This window comes from Pteronotus mesoamericanus, unplaced genomic scaffold (assembly GCF_021234165.1).
Source record: "Pteronotus mesoamericanus isolate MK-2021 breed Mesoamerican mustached bat unplaced genomic scaffold, CSHL_Meso_final scaffold_636, whole genome shotgun sequence".
In the NCBI taxonomy this organism is placed as follows: domain Eukaryota; kingdom Metazoa; phylum Chordata; class Mammalia; order Chiroptera; family Mormoopidae; genus Pteronotus; species Pteronotus mesoamericanus.
The window spans coordinates 2456504-2475847 of NW_026555324.1; the positions used below are offsets into that span (position 1 = coordinate 2456504).

The 19344-nt window shown below is 50.9% G+C and overlaps 2 protein-coding genes across 3 annotated transcripts; both read right to left on the minus strand.

Moving 5' to 3' along the window:
* Nucleotides 1-4581: 4581 nt before the first annotated feature.
* On the minus strand, nt 4582-12559 carry KEAP1 (kelch like ECH associated protein 1). 2 transcript variants are annotated; one of them, XM_054562231.1, is made up of 6 exons: nt 12286-12559; nt 9501-10186; nt 7344-8029; nt 5921-6126; nt 5465-5641; nt 4582-5304 (listed from the first exon to the last, which is right to left on the minus strand). In XM_054562231.1, exons 2-6 carry the CDS (start codon nt 10137-10139, stop codon nt 5138-5140), a joined length of 1875 nt encoding a protein of 624 aa, XP_054418206.1. In that variant the 5' UTR covers nt 10140-10186; nt 12286-12559; the 3' UTR covers nt 4582-5137. The 2 variants fall into 2 exon arrangements, with proteins under 2 accessions (XP_054418206.1, XP_054418205.1); XM_054562230.1 differs by lacking the exon at nt 12286-12559 and adding an exon at nt 11873-11949.
* Nucleotides 12560-17014: 4455 nt separating this feature from the next.
* S1PR5 (sphingosine-1-phosphate receptor 5) lies at nt 17015-18202 on the minus strand. The gene has a single exon (XM_054562066.1). It carries the CDS (start codon nt 18200-18202, stop codon nt 17015-17017), a length of 1188 nt encoding a protein of 395 aa, XP_054418041.1.
* Between the last annotated feature and the right edge of the window lie 1142 nt (nt 18203-19344).

The following is a 19344-nucleotide window of genomic DNA, read 5'->3' on the forward strand; positions in this document are numbered from 1 at the left end:
CCTGCCAGGGCTTCAATAATTTGCATGCATAGGAGAAGTCCCGAAGCCCCCTCTTGCACTCCCTTCCCCAGCTGGGGAGATGGGAAAGCAAAACTCAGGTCACCTTCAAAGTGTTGGCAGGCTGAGGGCTGGAGTCAGGAGTGAAACTAGCTGATAAAGGAACTCACTGTGTTACATGAGAAATCATTTAAGGAACTGGGGCTGTTTCTCCTAAAATGAAAACTACAGGAAGGGTCTCAGGCTGCCTTAAAATATTTATCCAGTGCTTCTCACAGTTTTTGACATTAGGTACTTATTGAGTGATTGGAAATGTGTGGAACTATCACCTGGAGCAGGGATTACTTTGTTCCATGAAGTCTTAAGAGATCTGATGGTAACAGTTAGAGGGAGGTCAAAACAGCTTTTTTGTATTGAACTGCAATCCTAATGGCTGAGTGCTTTACTGCTGCGCAGAGCTGGCGAAATCCACATCGGAGAAGCATCTGGGAGTTTTGGCCAGTTTCATTCAATCCCGAAAATGTTTCTAGTACATCCATTGTGACCAAAAATTCATCAACTTAACATTCCAATACGTGTGAAGCTTATTGTGTGCCAGTAAATAAAATGGTGAACAAGGCAGAAAATAGAAGAATAATTATGAGTACGAGGCAGACAAATGCATCATGACTTCTGCAAGTTACTTTTTCCTAGACCACTTTGTCAGGCTTTCTGGTTGTATGTTAATGATATGCAAATATCTGTGTACTTAGTTGGCTGTTGGCTGCCGGAGGGCAAACACCCTGTCTTCTGCTCCCAATTGTCTCTACACTGTGCCTGGGTCAAGGTAGACACTGAAGTATTTGTTGTTCCTGCCCTAACTCATCACTTGGTGAATCCCTAGAGGAACTGGGAGATGGCCAGGGAAGGTGAAATATGAAAATTAAGAGGAAGACAAAGCCCTAGAGATAAAAAAGACCCCACATGCAAAAGGTGAGACTTAAGAAAGAAGCATCAACTCCTTGGCTGATGCAATTAATCTTTCCTGATCCTGAAGCTGAGAACAAGTGAAGGCAAAAAGGCAGCCAAAGGCAGCATCAGGCTGCTGTTTAAAATTTCCCACCAAAGTTGTCTTGATCAGCTGATTAAATCCCGGAGGAGCCTGGGACACGTAGTCAGAAAAGTGTTCCTGCGCACCCTGCTTTAACTGTGGCATAATAAAATCTAAGTTACAACCCTGAGGTGTGGATGGAGTCCTTTAAATAGGGAGCTTCCAGGATGCATGTGCAGTTGTATTTGATTTATAAAAAATATCATTTGCCCAAAAGTTTTGAAGAATTGCTCATTTAAAAACTAAGAACAACTCAAGGTCAAGGGCATTCTACAAACTGTGACCCATCCAATCTTGTTCCTTTTCTAACTTTCTTTCTCTGGAAATAGTTCCTCTTTTCACAGAAGCCCACAAGAGGGTGCTGCATTCTTTTTAGACCTAACTTCCTGTATCTGCCCTGAGGATCACAGGGAGCTACAAAACCATCATAAAATAAGACAGGTGGGTTGGTGGAGTACTGATTTTTCACCAGTGATGAGAGCCAGTGAGTAACTGAACGTAACGCATGTAAAGTGCTCTGAGGACATGAAATGCTATCTTTATCAGTGTTGCTTTAACAATTGTGATAAATCAGATTAATGTTAGCATCTTAGGTTTCCACCTCATTCCTAGTCAATAACACTACATTTATTGTATTCTTACTGTATTGGCCAGGTGCTAGGTACAGTTATTATCACCATTTCACAGATGAGGACAGTGGGGCACAGGAAAGATTTGCACTAAGTGCTAGATACGGATCTCAACCCTAAATCTGTTGACTTATTTTTTTAAAGTCTGTTGTAGTATTTTTTATTTTCTTAAATTCTATCTTCTGCAATACATATTTTCACTAACATTTATATTTTAAAACCAGAATACACTCCCAAAGCAGAAGATATCATTGACTCCAAGACACAATGTATTGTACAAGCAAGGGACTCTATACACAGAACTACAGCGCCTTTTAATGAGCTGAAAGCTCTATAAAACAACATCCAGTTCATTGAGATGGGGAGTTACTTGCTCACCATCACCATGAGTCCATCCTGTCTTTCATCTTCATTATCTTTTTGTATACTGGAATTTCCCCTAAGCTTATAAATATAGTGTCTTCTGACTCTTACCAGCAGAACTCCAAACCTCCCATGACCCTTTGTTCCTCTCTAGCTATCATTTGATCTTTCTCTGCCTCACACAAACATTATCAAGAGGTGTTCCCTTCCTCAGCTTCCTTCACTGACTCAGTGTTGTCTCCTTGGCAACAGTGCCTTTTCGAAGGAGGAACGAAATAAATATTTATTGAAGAAATCTATTCCTTTACCCTTACTGTTCTTCCAAAATGGCTCTCGGTAAGGTTACTTCCCATCACCAAATCCAGTGGGCATTTGAAAGTCTCTGTTTTTCTGAACATCTTTGCATTTAATAGTGTTGTTCCTTAAAACATTTTGTACTCAACATTTTCTCTACTTGGCTTCTAAAACACCAAACTTTTCTTTAGTTCTCCTCGTAATTTCCCGCTGCTGTTATGTTTATATTGGGGTCTTTCTTACCCCCATGTACTCCTTAAATATTTTTCAGAATTTGCCTTTAACCCATTGTTCTTGTTCTACGCTTGTATGTCTCGACGTGTGCCCCCTGGACAAGTGGTATCAGCATCAACTGGGATCTTGTTAGAAATTCAATTTTTTGGCACTCACCTAATGAATAATAGACCTCTGAAAAATTCAACACCCATTTATGATTTTAAAAAAACTAGGTATATTAGGGAGTTTTCTGAACTTGATAAAGTTTCAGCAAAACTTAAGGCATAGACTTGGCTGGTATGGCTCAGCTAGTTTGAGCATTGTCCAGTAACCCAGAAGGTGGCCAGTTGGGTTCCTAGTCAGGGCACATGTCTAGGTTGTGGGTTCGGTCCCGTCAGGGCACATAGAAGCAGCCATTTGTTTCTCGCATCAATGTTTCTCTCCCTCCATTCCCTTCTCTCTAAAAATAAATAAAATCTTTAAAAAACAAAACCAGCTTTACTAAATCAGCTAAACCTGACCTCAAGACCAGGGATTTAACCTCTCTGAAAGGAAATTCAAACCTGGGGTAGGTAGCGTAACTTCTAGCAACTGCATTACATGTTAATCCTGTCTCTAGACTAGATCACTGTTTCCGGAACTTTCACTGTCACATACATTGATCCCATGGAACCTCTTTAATATCCATTCTCACAAACACACGGGTGCAGCCTGTTGTGACTGAGAATGGCTGCTCTGGTGTACTCCACAGGGTGAATCTGAACTCCACCACTTAGTGCATGTGATCTTGGGCAAGTCACTTCACTGAACCTCCATTTCTCATCTGCTCAGAGCACTGTTGTGGACTAAATAATGAGTCAAAACACTTTATAAATGCCAAAAGGCTATCCAGGTATTAAGTTTACAATACCTAGTCCTCCCCCGTCCATTCAATGCAGCCAACATAGATTTATTTCCTTGTTCCATAAAAACCTTGGACCAGGACCAGAGAACTGGGCACAACTAAGATAGCTTTCAGAAGAGCTGAGAGTGTGAAGCAACAGAGATGGGAGGTACCAGGTTTTCCTTGGAAGGCAAGGAATCACTGTTTCCTCTCTAAGCTACTTAGAGAAGAGCCTGTGAATTCCCCAATACAGACCTCATTTTATTGTGCTTCCCTTTACTGCACTTCGCTGGTGTTGCATTTTTATAAAAAATTGATTGATTGCTTTTAGGGAGAGAGGAAGGGAAAGAAACATGGATGCAAGAGAGAAGCATCAATCAGTTGCCTCCCGTACATGCCCAGACAGGGAATTGAACCCAAGACCTAGGTATGTGCTCTGACCGGGAAGCGTACCAACCTTGTGATTATGGGTCAATGCTCCAAGTAGCTGAGTTACACTGGCCAGGACTGGTGTTGCATCTTTTACAACTTAAAGGCAAGATCCTCCACCAGCAAAACGGTTGTGACTCACTTTTTTCTGGTGGTCTGGAACCAAACCTGCATCTCTGAGGTGTGCTTGAGGTCAAGACCGTATTTCATTTTTCCTTTCTCTACCCCCTGTTACCTTCACACATATTGTTTAGAAGGGACCAGGCTATTGAGCCCTTTGTCTAAGAAAATCCTCAAGAACTCTTATCCTTTTTAATTACCAGGCACTTTAACAAAAGAAAAGGCTCAGTCTGTGTTACTGAAATGCACTAAAATGACCAAATTTTCACCAAATTTGGAAAGCATGTTGGGGATGGTTTGCCTTAAAATATAAACTGCACACATATGAAATTAATCCCTGGGAGCCCTGGGAGATGTGTCGGGAGTTAGGTCATTGTCCTCAAAGCAGCCCAAAGTGATGACAAAGTGAGCCCTGTCTGTCTTGCCTGTGGGGAGAAAGATGCCCTGCAGATCAAGAGGCGATGAACGGAGATAACAAACTGGTTTCAAATCAAAGACTTGAGTGCATTTCAGAAGTCTTTTCTGTCCCTGGGTTTGAGATCTCAAGCTGAGAGTTCAGGTAGAAGACACTAGTTAGTTTGTTCTTTATTTTCATTGGAAAGTTACAGGGTTACTTAACAAAATGACTGTCCAGGACAAAGATATCCAGTGGTCTATGTACAGGCCCATCCTGAGGTCCGCACCTCTTGAAGGGTCTCACCCCCGAGGCCTCAGCTGGCTCCTTCCCAGGCCTCTAGGAACCAATCACAAAGACACAGGGAACAAAAACCAGCCAGACCTCAATACCTGCTTTCACCCCAAAGGGAAGTGGCAGCTGCTGCTGTGGGACCCAGGCCTAGTCCTGGGGTAGTGGGTGTGGGGTTTTCTCTCCTGGGAGCCCCCCCTTCTGGCAACCCCTCCCAGGCATTCTCTTGGACATTCCTGGGACTCTTCTGATGGGCTCATGGGTTCCCACTCTGGTCTTCTTTTCTTTCAAGCAGTCATTTTAACGCTGAGGCATTCCAGCCTCACATCCTGGAAGACAAGCATCTGCCGTTTTTCTTTTGTCCCTGTTTTTGTACAAAAACGACAGTATTCTTGATGGGACCGTTTTTTGCCCAAGAAAACCAAAGTGGCTCAACAGGTACAGTTCTGCTGGTCAATCTGCTTCCGGCAGGGCTCCATGGTAACAGCAACGCCCACCCCACTCCGGCCAGATGTCATGCTGGTCACCTCACTCCAGGTGTCAGTGTCTGGGTCGTAACACTCCACACTGTCCAGGAATGTGTGGCCATCGTAGCCTCCTGAAGGGAGAGCAGAGGGGATGGTCAAGGCCTCCAAGGGCAGGGGAGAGAAAGAGGAGGAAGAAACCACAAGAAGCCCTCCTACTGTGATTTGAGCCGGACCCCCAAATGTGAGGCTAATTGGTCTTCTCCACCCAGGTCTCCACCCCCAGGGCCTCACCTAGAACGTAGATTCTCCCCTGGTGCACAGTAATCCCCAGGGCACTTCGCCGATGCTTCATGGGAGCCACAAAGGTCCACGTTTCTGTCTCCACGTTGTAGCGCTCCACACTGTTCAGCTGGTCCTGACCATCATAGCCCCCCGCGGCATAGATACAGTTGTGCAGGACGCAGACTCCTAAACCACACCACGGGGAGAAGGTGACTCCAGGACCTGGCCTCAGGGGCCCCAGCCACCACCTTCTTGGGGGATCCTCCCCTCCTCCCTCTCCCAAAGGACCCTTCAGAAACAAAGCCAGGAAAGAGGAGCTTGAATTCTGTCAGAATCTAGCTCTCCTGTGTGTGCCACAGGTTATTCAAGGTGGAAACAAGAGGCCTCACCCACAACTGGCCAAGTTTCACTCTCAGGGCTGGGAGGCTACTCTTCCATGGTCCCCTGCCCTCAGCCCCCACCCACCTGCCCCACTTCGGATGGTGTTCATGGGTGTGATCATTCGCCACTCATCTCTCTCTGGGTAGTAACACTCGGCTGAGTTGAGGCGGTTCGTCCCGTCAAAGCCCCCAACGGCATAGAGCAGCCGGTTGAGAACAGCCACTCCCACCCCAATCCTTCGGGTCAGCATTGGGGCCACCAAGTGCCACTCATCCCGCTCTGGCTCATACCTGCAAGGGCATAACAACGATGACAACAGCAATCATACCTGACCCTCAAGGAACAGTTATTAAGGCCCAATATTCTGCCAGCTCTTTATGTACCAGCCCTTTAATCCTCACAATTGATCTCCAAGGCACTAGTTATCAGTAGCTCCATCTTCAGATAAGGAAACCGAGGTTCACAGCTGTCACAGCTGTCACGTGCTCAAGGTCACCATGCACATCTGTTGGACCTTGATGGCTTCATCATACCACTGCCAGACCCTGTGCTGAGCCTTATGCATGTTACCTGACCAGTGCCCTGGCCTGGTGGGGCAAGAGGGTCCTCATTATTGTCCACCCCTCTTCAAAAATAAGATGAAGGCGCAGGAAGGTGAAGTGGTACATCAGGAACACCAAAGAAGCAGTGGAGCCAGCTCTCAGACACCAGAACCCCAATTCTAACAACTAGGCTACCTCCCAGGATGGTTCTTCTCAAAGTGTGATCTCAGGGATGGGTCTGGGCAATTCCAGTTCATGCCTCTGCTCCTGGAGTAGTTAATAGTGTCCCTTTCTTTCTCAGAAGTGGTCTGTTAAGGGTGACGCATCATCTCATCATCCTCTTCACAGACCACAGGCATTATTAGAAACCTCGGGCTATTCGTTTAAAATTCCCATTCCCCAGGCCTGCTGTAAACCTACCCACCGATACATCCCTGCATCTCCAGCAGGGGTCTGGGGAGTTTGTTTTAACAAGTTCTCCAGGTGAGAACTATATCCTGGGTCATACTTCTAGAAGAGAAAGCAGAGGAGTAGACTGCGCAAAATCAAAAGCCCCAAATGCTCAGCCTCTAAACATAAGGTCACTATGCACAGCTGTGCAGGCTGTGCACTGCGTAAGGGCACCACATCTAAGCAGGCACTTTCCACACACAAGACCTCATATATCTGTTTTAACAAAATTAGCATATTATACCAATTTCAAAGTGATGGAACTTTTCCCAAATCTGCACAAAGGAGCTGTATGGTTTTATGATGGCCCTGAAAGCAGCTCACAGGCCCAGATGCATCATCCAGGGTCACCACCATAAAGAGCCCAAGAGTTTAGCTTTAACTTGAGACTTCTACTCCCTAAAAGCAGGTTGCAGAGACGCACTCAACAACAGGTGGAATCCCCAAATGCCAATGGCCTGGGACCGTTAGCTGTGGGACCCTCTGAGCCCACCCCTTCTGGCCCTGCCACTCACCTCTCCACACTGTTATGGTGGATGCAGCCATGGGAGCCACCAACAGCATAGATGTGCCCATCGATGACACCAACCCCAATTCGGTTGCGTGGCACGCTCATGGGAGCACAGGGCGACCACTGGTTGGTCATAGGGTTGTAGCAGTCCAGGGCATTAGAGTCGGTGTTGCCATCGGGCGAGTTGTTTCGGCCACCCACGGCATAGAGCAGCCCGCCCACCACGCAGCCTGCCAGGCCACTACGAGGCACCTGCAGGTCTGCCAGCCGGAGCCATGTGCCATCACTGGGGTTGTAGGCCTCCAGGTAGCTGAGTGACTGGCGGAAATAGCCACCAGCAGTGTAGATGAGCCGGCCCACCTTGGGCGCTCGGCAGGGCATCACCTGTGTGGGCTTGTGCAGGGTGAGCTCCTGGAAGATCTTGACCAGATAGTCCTTGCAGCGGGAGTCTGACTGCAAGATCTCGCACTTCTGCAGCTGCATCTGAAGGAAGTGGGGTGTGAGCGAATGGCAGCGCACAGCCCGCAGCAGCGCCTGAATGTAGAAGCGTCGCTGCTCGCAGTCATACTTGACCCAGTTGATACAGGCATGGAAGACCTCAGACTCGCAGCGCACATTCAGATCATCCCGGCTGATGAGGGTCACCAGCTGGCAGTGGGACAGGTTGAAGAACTCCTCTTGCTTGGCTACCTGCAGAGAGTGTTAGTGTGATAGGCTGACTTCCGAGTCTCCCCCCAACATCTCAATTGGCAGTATGACCTTGGACAAGCCACAAAACGTGCCTCTGACAATCTGTTTCCTCGTCTGTAAAATGGGAATTTGAATGATATGAACCTCATTGGTTGCGAGAATTAAATGAGTTAATACTATGTGCCAGCCATGGAGCACAAGTACTCAGGTAAATGCGCAAAGACACAATGTACCAAGTAACTTTTTGTATAATTTTTTGTAAGAACATTACCTTTCTTTGCCCTGGCTGGTGTGGCTCAGTGTACTGAGCGCCAGCCTGTGAACCAAAAGGTTGTCGGTTTGATTCCCTGTCAGGCCACATGCCTGGGTTTGGGGCCAGGTCACCTGTTGGGGGCGTGTGATAGGAAACCGATTGATGTTTCTCTCTCACATCAATGTTTCTCTCCCTGTCTTTCTCCCTCCTTTTCCATCTCTCTGAATTTTTTTTTTTTTAAAGGCAGGCTCTGAAGAAAGTAGCCTGAGTTATAATTTTGGTTCACTGCTTTCTAAATGGATGACTTTGGGCACATATCTGAAATGTCCCATGCTTTCATTTCCCTCCTCTGTAAAGGGGATTACATTAGTAGCTCACAATAGGGCTACTCCTAGGGTACAGAGGGCCCTGGGCAAATCTTTCCTGCCAGGCACTGGTCTGTATAGGCCCCATATCAGCACGTCATCACTGTTCTGATGCTTGAAGCCTATACAATCCCTTCAAACAAACATCGTGCAGGCCAGTGCAAGACCCCTGATCACAGACCACCTTTCTGGAAGCCATTAGTTCTAATCCCAGAGTTCCTTGAGACAACCGGTCAACCCCATATGTGGTATAGAGGGAAGAGAAACAGTGACCAACCACTGAGGTAGAATTTTGAATACTTCCAGGAAGGCCCTCCAAAGTATACTTCCCTCTGAATTAGGAAGATTCAGGGATTTTAAGGATTTTAAGGATTTTTTCCATTTTAAGGATGGAAATCACTTAGAACAGAGGTTGGCCCACAGCAAAGGCTCAACAAGCACTTATTTCTTCTGTTCACAACTTCCTCCACTTAAAAATGAAAATGAAACCAAGAACATAAGGATGATACCACGTGGATCAAAGCAAACACACCTAAGGGTCACATTTGCAGTCGGCAGCATGTCATGAGTATTCAATAAATATTTGCTGATTGTCTCAAATGTTGGGCCCTGTTCTGCACACCCCAGGGTTGAGCTGCTGTCACGTTTGCTGCACTGTCCCCACCCAGGACCCCAGAGAAGCCAGGTAGCCCAGATACCCATGAAGGCCTCACTTGCCTCAGCTGGTTTCCCAGTCACCCTAGATGTGTAGACTAGAAGCTCAGAGCTCCACTTTTCTCCCACTCCTTGCCTTCACCCTTCATATCTCAAGGGAGATGGTGAGGACCACCCGTGGTCTCCTCCCCTAACTCACCTCCCCGAAGTGCATGTAGATATACTCTCGGGCACGCTGGTGCAGCTCAGCGCAGCCGATCTGCTCAGCAAAGTTGGCAATGCCGATGGCATTGCTGGGGTCCAGCTGCTGCACCAGGAAGTCACTGCAGGCACGGACGACGCTATCGATCTGGTACATGACAGCACCGTTCATAACGTGGAGCACACACTTCTCGCCCATGGAGATGGAGGCTGTGTAGGCGAACTCAATGAGACGCTCCATGACCTTGGGGTGGATACCTTCGATGGACACCACCTCCATGCCCTGTTCCCGTAGCCCATTGGTGAACATGGCCTTGAAGACAGGGCTGGATGAGGCCAGAACCACCTTGTGGGCCATGAACTGCGCAGCCGGCGCATCCTGGTACTTGACCTGCAGCGTGACATCGCATAGCTGCTGGCTGAGCCGCAGCTCATTCATGATTCCAAAGGCCTGCTTGGTGTGGTCCTCCAGCGTGTAGCTGAAGGTGCGGTTGCCATGCTGGGAGGGGGTCACCTCAGCCTTGCACTCGGTGGAGGCGTACATCACTGTGTCCCCTGCACCCTCAGGGCGCTGTGACCTCAGGGGCAGGAATCGGGTGCGGGCCCCAGCCCCGCTAGGCCTGGGTTCCGGCTGCATGGGGTTCCAGGTGACAAGGGACAACAGCACCACTGACACTCAGGGGCCTGGAGGAGGGAGAGCACAGGGCTGGGGGCAGGGCCTTGGTCCAGGCCTCCTTTTTAAAGATAAATTGACTCCTACACCAATTTTCCTTCCCAATACCAGGTGAAGCACTGTCCGTTTGTGCTTGCTAAATGTCCCGCAGCCTCCCCAGCCCAAGAATCCACCTTAAAACATGTCAGATGATGTCCCACCCCTGCTCAGAATCCCCCCACAACTCCATATAGCACAGAGAGTAAAACGGAACCCGTCAATGACCTGCAAAGCCCTCCACAGTCAGCCTCTGTCCACCTCTTCCCTTTGCTCACTCCCTGTTCCAGGGGTTTGGTGGCCCTTCTCTCCCCACAGCATATCCAGCTCACTCTTTCATTCACCTCACCAACATCTGTTGGGCAGACACAGTGTGCCAGGCACCTTTCTAGACACAGGGGACACAGCAGCAACCAAGACAGACATAAACTGTGCTGGAATTGACAGCTGGGGAGGAAATGGCCAAAAATAAAATAAACAAGACGAGCAGAAATTGGAGTCATGAAGAAAATGACAGCAGCATTGTGACAGGGTGCCTTGGAAACAGTTACTTTAAATTGGGTATTCCAGGCCTCCGTAGGAGCTGAGGCAAGAAGATAAACATATGAAAGGGGTGGGCGTGGGAGACAGTTTTCCCGGCTAGGGGAAAAAAAAGGGAAAAGGCTCACTCAAAGGCAGAATGGGAGAGACAATCTGGAGAATCAGGGAGGAGTGCTATGAGAGATAATGACAACAGAAGGGAGGGTTTTGCGTGAAAACTGTGGAGTCTGGAAAGTTAGGGCAAGAGTTCTGTTTTGAAAGGTCCTGCTGAAAAAGACAGGGAACCTGTAAGAGGGTCCCCAAGTTCTCCACCTTATCTTTCTGGGGCTCAGCTCAGAGTCACCACCTGAGTGAGTGAGTGTGTGTGTGTGTGTGTGTGTGTGTTTCCATCACCTCACTTGTCAGGAACCAAAACGAGCTTCTTTGCTTGCTTGTTGAGGGGTGACTCCTCCCTCTGACCCTCAGTCCCAGCACTTCATAAGGCAGGGAGCCCCGTCTAGGTCAGGGTTGTACCACCCCCCCCCAGGTGCCTCCCCCATGTCCTGCCTGGGATCTGGCACTGCGCAGGGGTCAGTAAGCTGTGTCTGGCTGGCTGCCCGCTCCACTGTGCCTACCAGACAACCCTTCTCCACCAGGTCTAGGGCACGGCTTGGCCACCTCTGCCTGGCCAAAGCCCCGGGCCTGTCTCCTGTACTTTGGCCAGTCAACGGTGCCCCCTGGGTTCTGGGCGCTCACAAAGCTCTAGGTGGGGAACTGCGCATGCCCCGTCTGAGCCACCATCAAGGCCTGGAGAAGGGAGGAAGTCACCCCACTGCGGCCTCTCGACTGCCAACTCCAGGACGCAGATCAAGCCCCCCAACTCCTCGGGGGTCCCCGGGCCTCTGTGTGAGCGGCGCTCCTTGGGCCTCTCGTCCAACTCGCGTCGCTCCCGGGCCAACCCGCGAGCCGCGCCGTCCAACAAAAGGATAGGACTCGAGCCGCGCACTCCTGGCCCTCCGTGGGGCCACAGGGACCCCCAGGCGACCCGGTCGGCCAGGCCGCGTCCGTCGATCCCACGGCACGGCCGCAGGAGCGCTCCCGGCCGGCCGTGCCCGCAGCCTGGGCACAGGCCGCTCACTCACCCCGCCATGGCAGCGCTCGGGCTCCGCCTCCGTCGCCCAGGCCCGGGCTCCTCCATCGCTGCGCGCGGGGGGAGGCACGGAGCGCGCGCGGTCACCATGACTAAGCAGAGCCCGGCGCCGGCTGTGTCAGAATAAAAGTCCCCGCGGTCCCGGGTCTCCCGCGGCAAGGGTTGGCGTTAGCGCCGCTTCCCGCTCCCCCGCCCCGCCGCTGTTGCCAAGCGGCACAACCACGCTAGGCGACCAAAGTGTCCGTCTTCGCAGCCCGGCGGGGTCAGGGATCGCAGCCCTTGACACACCAAGCCGCGTGGTCAGCGCCGCAAGAATTAGAGCCTCCGGTTCGAGGCCTGGTGCACCCTTGCCAGCACCTGGCATCGATGGACACCCCTTTGTGTCGCCGACGCCGGCGCGCTCACCTCGGCCCCCGTGTTGCCTAGCCAGCTGTCGCTGCGGGGCGGATATGTCCGGGACTGGGCAGAAGCTCCGAGCACGGTAGTGACACCCGCGCGCCGAGGGGCCGCGGCCGGGCCGGAGACGGCTCTCGCCTAACCTTCGCTGTCTGGGACCGCAGGCGCCTTCGCTGTCGGGGGACCTCGGCTCCGGGTCGTCAGGGCCTACGGGGTCGCGGCCGTCGGGTGAGGGGCGGCCTGGGGACGCCTGGGAAGGAGGCGGAGAGAGGGCGCAGCGGGGAAGGAGCTGAGATTCCCCGCCCTTGGGCGAGGAGCAGGACGTCGAGCGAGGGCGCACAGCCAGGAGGGCCCGGCCCCGTCACCCCTTCACAGGGCCCCTTCCACGCCTTATTTCGTCTTCCCAGCGCGGGGCTGCTCTCCACCACTTGCTCTTCTCCCTTTCACGCAGGCCTCACTGTCCAGCGGCGGCAGGATCCAGCTAGAAGTATCAATCTAGCTGGGGTTCCTTTGTTTTTAATTTTAGTTATCTCCTATCTAGAGGCTTGTGGAACTCCCCTACGGGGGTTCAAACCCCGGCTCTGCCACCCTCTAGCTGTGTGTGTGTGTGTGTGTGTGTGTGTGTGTGTGCGCGCGTGCGCGCGCGCGTGGGCCTGTAACTTAACCTCTCTATGCTTTAGTTTCCTCCCACTGAATGAAATGATAATGGTAGCAACTACCTGCTGGAAGCGCTAAATGGGAATGCTTAGCTCCCAACAGATGTTAACGATTGCTATTTTTTCATGGCAAGGGATACTGATTTGTGATTTATGCTCTTTATGATATAAAGTTAACTTTTAAAAAAAAGATTTTATTCATTTATTTTTAGAAAGAGGGGACGGGAGGGAGAGAGGGAGAAAAACAGCAATGTGTTGTTGCCTCTCGCGCGCCCCCTACTGGGGACCTGGCCCCACAACCCAGGCATGTGCCCTGACTGGGACTCAAACCGGGGATCTTTGGTTCATAGGCGGGAACTCAAACCAGTGAGCCTCACCATCCAGGGCATAAAGTTAACTTCTAATAAATGGGTTTAAGGTTATTTTTATATAATGCTAAGTGAATAACAGGAACACTAGGCTGAAGAGATGTTGGTCTAAGAAAGGATTCTGCCAGCCTCCAGAGTAAATTTGGAGAATTCAAAGCCCTTGCTCAGGGCCTGGGATTAAACCCATGCAGAAGATAGGATGGAGTCCCCCCCTTCCCACCATTTTCTCAGTTGCCTGAGTCTATGGTTCTGGAACACCCCAGAGAAGGGGGATATGTTACCATCCTTGAATACAGGGAGTAGCCAAGGATGTGGGGGAAACTCGCACTCTCCTTGAAGTAACCTCTCATATCTCAAAATCAATCCTACAAGCCCTGTGGCCTAGCGGTGCCACCTGTAGAGATTTATCCAAGGTACACTTGCACACATGAGGAGCATGTATGTACATGATATGTGTTGCAGAGTTGTGCATAAAGGCAAGGAATTGGACTCAATTCCTATATCCCTCCATAGGGTCCTAGTGTAATAAGCGGTGGCACATCCATGCTAGAAAATACTATGTGGTCAGTGAAAAGGAGCAAGACATTTTCTATATTAATATTTACCTCAATGTTTTAAAACGTTATGTTTAAAAAGATTTTTTTTATTTATTTTTAGACAGAGGGGAATGGAGGAAGAGAGGGAGAGGAACATTAATGTGTAGTTGCCTCTCGCACACGCCCAGCTGGGGACCTGGCCCACAACCCAGGCATGTACCCTGACTGGGAATCGAACTGGTGACTCTTTGGTTAGCAGGCTGGTGCTCAATCCATTGAGCCACACCATCCAGAGCTAAAATGTTATTTTAGAATCACAGAAATGCAGATCAGAGAAGAGGGAGAGTGGGGAGCATGGGGAAAACGGTACAGGGAATAAGAAGCATAAATAGTAAGTACAAAATAGACAGGGGGAGGTTACGAATAGTATAGAAAATGGAGAAGCCAAAGAACATATATGTATGACCCATGGACATGAACTAAGGCAGCGGAATGCTGGTGGGAGGGGATTATAGGGTGGAGGGGAATAAAGGGGAGAAAAAAATAGGACAACTGCAACAGCATAATCAATAAAATAGGTATTTTTTTAAAGAAAGAACAGGTGGTATGGACTGAATTGATTAGGTTTAGATGAGGTCCTGAGGGTGGGGATCCCACGAGGGTATTAATGCCCTTATAAGAAGACACACCAGGACCCTGGCCAGGTGGATCAGTTGGTTGGAGCATTGTCTCCATACACCAAGTGGTCAAGGCACATACCTGGGTTGTTGGGTTCCATCCCTGGTTGGGACACATACGGAAGGCAGACGATCGATGTTACTCCTTCTCTCTCCCCCTTCCTCTCTCTCTAAAATCAATAAATGCATCTTCTAGTGAGGATTTAGAAAAAGAAGAAGAAGAAGAAGAAGATACACCAGAGAACTTCTCGATTTCTTTACAACATGAGAACACACAGCGAGAAGGGGACTGACTTCCAGCCAGGAAGCGAGTCCTCACCAGCACCCAACCATGCTGGTACCCTCACCTTGGATTTTCAGCCTTCACCTGTGAGAAATAAATTTGTACCAGCCACCCAGGCTATGGCAAACTGAGCAGACTAAGGCAGCCAGACAGTCCAAAATCTGTAGATAGGCAACAATTCCCAAGATGAACTATTAAGTGAACAAAGCAAGATGCAGAGCAGCATTGAAACTGTAAAAAGAGAGAAGATATATTTACATTTCAGCTCATTTATTCACAGAATAGCTCTGGAAATTTCCCAGGAATCTCCACCATGGTCATGTCCAAGAAGGGTAACTAGTGCTTTCTGAGTTTTATGAAATGTGAATAAGTGAATAAATCTACCATCACACCTCATTAAGCAACCGAATAATAGGGTGAGCTTCAGGATCCCCTGGAAGATTGAAGGAGCCTGAGGTTAGGGGCACCAGGCCGTGTAGGGAATTGGGTCCAGTCCTGGGAGTGTCCTGGGGCTGTTACCCCAGGCTTGAGTCTGTTTGTATTCCAAGAATTAGGTTGGTTTCCCATGCGTGTGGCCTGTGGGGTGGCCTGAGGCTCCCAGACGGGGTCAGCACCCTCAAAACACATTGCTCTTTGCGGCTGCCTGCAGTTTCAATGTCTCCCGACAGGGGGCGAATCCCAGTCTGAATTCTCTGTCCCCTGCGCCAGCTCCACATCACAGGGGTCAGGAATGCGCCTGGGGACAGCCAGTGATGGTCCGGTGACCGGCCCGTCTGTAGCCTTCTTGGGGCACAAATGAGGCCCTGGTATTGCCCCCAGCCGAGAATGCAGACCCCTCCGGAGGAGCCAGGCACCAGGCCTGCACCGCTGCAGGCGACAGCCTGGGCTAGTGAGCCTGGCTCAGGCACTGGGGCGAGGCAGTCATTGCATTGGAGTTCCCTCACCTGTAGAATGAGGTGAGGAAGCCCACCAAGTAAAGTTGCAGTAAAAGTGAAAGGTGTGTCTTGGGCCTACCAGTGTGAAATGACTGGATGGACCAATAAACTGTAATTGTTCTTTTTCTTTTTTAATTTTTTTAAAAGATTTTTATTTATTTATTATTTTTTAGAGAGGGAAAAGGAGGGAGAGAGAGAGGGAGAGAAACATCAATGTGTGGTTGCATTTCGTGCATCCCCCTGCTGGGGACCTGGCCTGCAACCCAGGCGTGTACTCTACACTGGGAATCGAACCAGCGACCCTTTGGTTCGCAGGCCGGCACTCAATCCACTGAGCCACACCAGCCAGGGCAATGTAATTGTTCTTATTATACTTTTATTTTTTATGAAGGATCTGACACCACTCTCAAAGAAATCCTGTTTCAGCTAAGAATTGGCTGAGTGAGTCTCCCTGAGTCAAATTGTAGGGTGCCTTGTTTGGTGTCCTCTCCTCTAAACTGGAAAGCTGTCCTTGACTCCTTTCTCATTCCCACACTCAATTCCTCAGTAATTCTGCTGTTTCCAAAACTTGTCCAGAATTCACATGGTCTGAGTCCCCATCACTGTTCCCCTAGGCCAGTGCAGTCACAGTCACCTTCATCTTGTACTAGCTACCACATTTACTTCAGAGAACTGTGAACACCTGAACCAAGTCAAGTCCTTCCTTTATCTGGAACCTCCCATGGCTCCCATCTCACTTAGGGCAATAAGGAAGTCCTCCCCTGAGCTCACAAGGGCCCAAGTGTTCTGCCCAGTCATCTCCTTGTGTTTGTTTCCTCCCACTCTTGCCTCCACCACTGCTCCGGTTGCACCCGGATCCTTGCTTTTCACAGAACACATAGGCACGTTTCAGCCTCGGGGCCTTTGCACCTGCTGTTCCTTCACAGAAAATGCTCTTGCTTCAAGTGTTCCCAGGACAATAACATCTCAGCTCACATCACATGTCACCAACTCTGCAGAGAGTCTTCCTCTAACCACCATCACATCATTGTGTTGTCTCTGTAACTATCTCCATTTATTTCTTCACTCCAGTATCTCCTGTGTCCTCACCAGAATGTCAATTCCACAAGGGCAGCGTTTTTTGTCTTTGTTCACTGTTGTGTGGTTTAGCACCAGTAAGGTACCTTCCCAGCGTCTCTTCTCTCTACACCATCTTTGGCTGGTTTTCCTATAAATTCCATCACTTAAAAAGAAAAAGTCTGCAAAACAGCTCTTAGGGAGTGAAAGTGGTGGGCGACAGGGCGTCAGTCTGTGGCTGGTGCGGGTCCCAGGGTCCCAGCGGCTGTAGGTGCGCCAGTAGAGCCACTGAGGTCCAGCCCGTCCTGCTGCGGCGACGAACGCTCAATGGGGCTAGAGCTGCCATCCAGGCCGGGGGGCAGCCAACGGTGCAGGCCGTCCGAAGCCCCAGCATCGCTCCCGGATCGCCGGGAGGCTCTCGGACCTCGGCCGCAGAGGCGGTGGCCGCAGCAGACAAGGCGCAGGAGCGCGTGGCGCAGGTCACGGTTGGTGAGCGTGTATATAATGGGGTTCAGAAGAGAGTTGGCCATGGCCAGGCCCAAGAAGGGGTCGGCCTGCAGGAGCACCGGGCAGGCGCGCGCTGGGCAAGCCACGTCGAGCAAGAGCAGCAGGAAAAGGGGAACCCAACAAACCACAAAGACCAGGAGCACTATGCTGAGAGTGCGCAACAGGGCCAGCGAGCGCGGCGCACAGCGCGCCTGCCTCGAGGGGCCCCCAACAGCCCCTGGGCGCGCCCGGAGGCGCCGCGCGTTGGCGCGCACCTGGCAGTAGATGTGCGCGTAGAGCGCACAGATGGCAGCCAGGATGCCGAGGAAAGCGAGCACGCAGAAGAGCACGTAGGCCTTGGCGTAGAGGGGTAGGACGGTGGAGCAGGAGTCCAGGCGGCCCAGGCAATTCCAGCCCAACGCGGGCAGTAGCCCAAGGAGCAGCGACACGCCCCAGGCGGTGGCCGCCAGCGCCAACGTACGCCCCCGACGTGAGGAGGGCGCCGGTCCCCGGCGCGCCATGGTGAGGCGGCGCTCCAGCGCGATGGCCAGGAGACTCAGCACGGACGCGGTTAGCGCCACAAAGACGCCACCCTCTCGAGCGAACCAGAGCGTAGGCGACAGACGAAGCGTGAGCGGCCCTGACAGAAGGATGTTGGCAGCGTAAGCAGCGCCAGCCAGTAGGTCCGACAATGTGAGGCTGCCCAGGAGCAGGAACATGGGCGCATGGAAGCGCGGATGGCGTCCGAGCACGAACAGCACAGCCAAGTTCTCCAGCACGATGAGCGCGCACACCGCCAGGCACACGACGGCGTCGGCGCGCAGCCCCGCGCCGGGCTGGTAGCGGGCTCCGCGGAGCTTGCCGGTATAGTTGTAGTGCAGGACGATAACCTCGCTCACTGGCGCAGGCCGCAGCAGTCCCGACTCCATGGGCCACCTGCCCCAAGGCTGCGGAGAGGCCCATGCAGTGTTAGGCTGGGCGCACACCGTCCTCACGGCCTGCAGACGCAGGCACGGATCCCAAAGTAGTGGGAAAGGGGCCCTAACCTCCTCCCTTCCACCCCACAGGTACCCTGGAGAGCGAGCGGGGTGGGGGTGGGTGGGGGGGGTGGGGGGGTTCCAGATGGTAGGGGGCTGGCCATGGAGACAGGGGACAGGGTGATACAGTCCTATAGTTCCTGAGGGATACTCATAACTAACACACAAGCAGGGATATTCAGAAGCATATTCAACCATAAACAGACAGAATGCACACAAATACAGCCGCACACAGAAAGGGGCACATAAATACAATGACACATCCACAAGGACATTTAAACACAGCTGCCAACTAGGGCAAAAATACAGTCATCAGGGAAACACAAAAATACATTCACCATGGACAAAGAGACACAAACCCAAGTACATGAGGACCGGATTTCACACCCAGTGACACAGGCCACAGTTTCACAGCCTCCACCCACATCCAGCCTGGAGCCCTGAGCCCCGCAGTCTGCATGTCTTGAATCCTGAGGGGTTTTTTCCTGCACGAACCCCTTCATCCACTGCAAAACCCCATAAGAAAGCTAAGCCTATCTGCCCATTTTCCAGAAGCAGAACCTGAAGGCAACAGACAAGATCCACATCGCATGGATAGGCTTTTGCAAAGGGACACACATGCCATTAAAATTTAATAACACTTCTCTCGGCTTCCCTTGTGACTGCACCCTTTAATCCCCTCAACAACTCCTCCCTTAGTCCCCATTTACAGATGAGCAAACTGAGGCTGAAAAGAAGTAGCTCACAGAGAAGCAGACACAAAGGTTTTCATGCTCCCACACTAACACAGCCATGCAGAAATGGTCGCACAATCACACAGGTCCCACTTAGTAGATGAGAAAACTAAGGCCTGGGGAGGGCAACGGGCTTATTTAGACTTGGCAGGAGCAAATGCATGCCAGACAGCTTCAGTTGCACACAGGGAACAAGGCGCAAACACAGACTCACAGAGTCAGGGAATCTTCCACTCTGGGGGAAGGGGCATCAAATACACGCAGTCATGGGGTGCTCTCGCCCTGATGGGGACTCTGCGT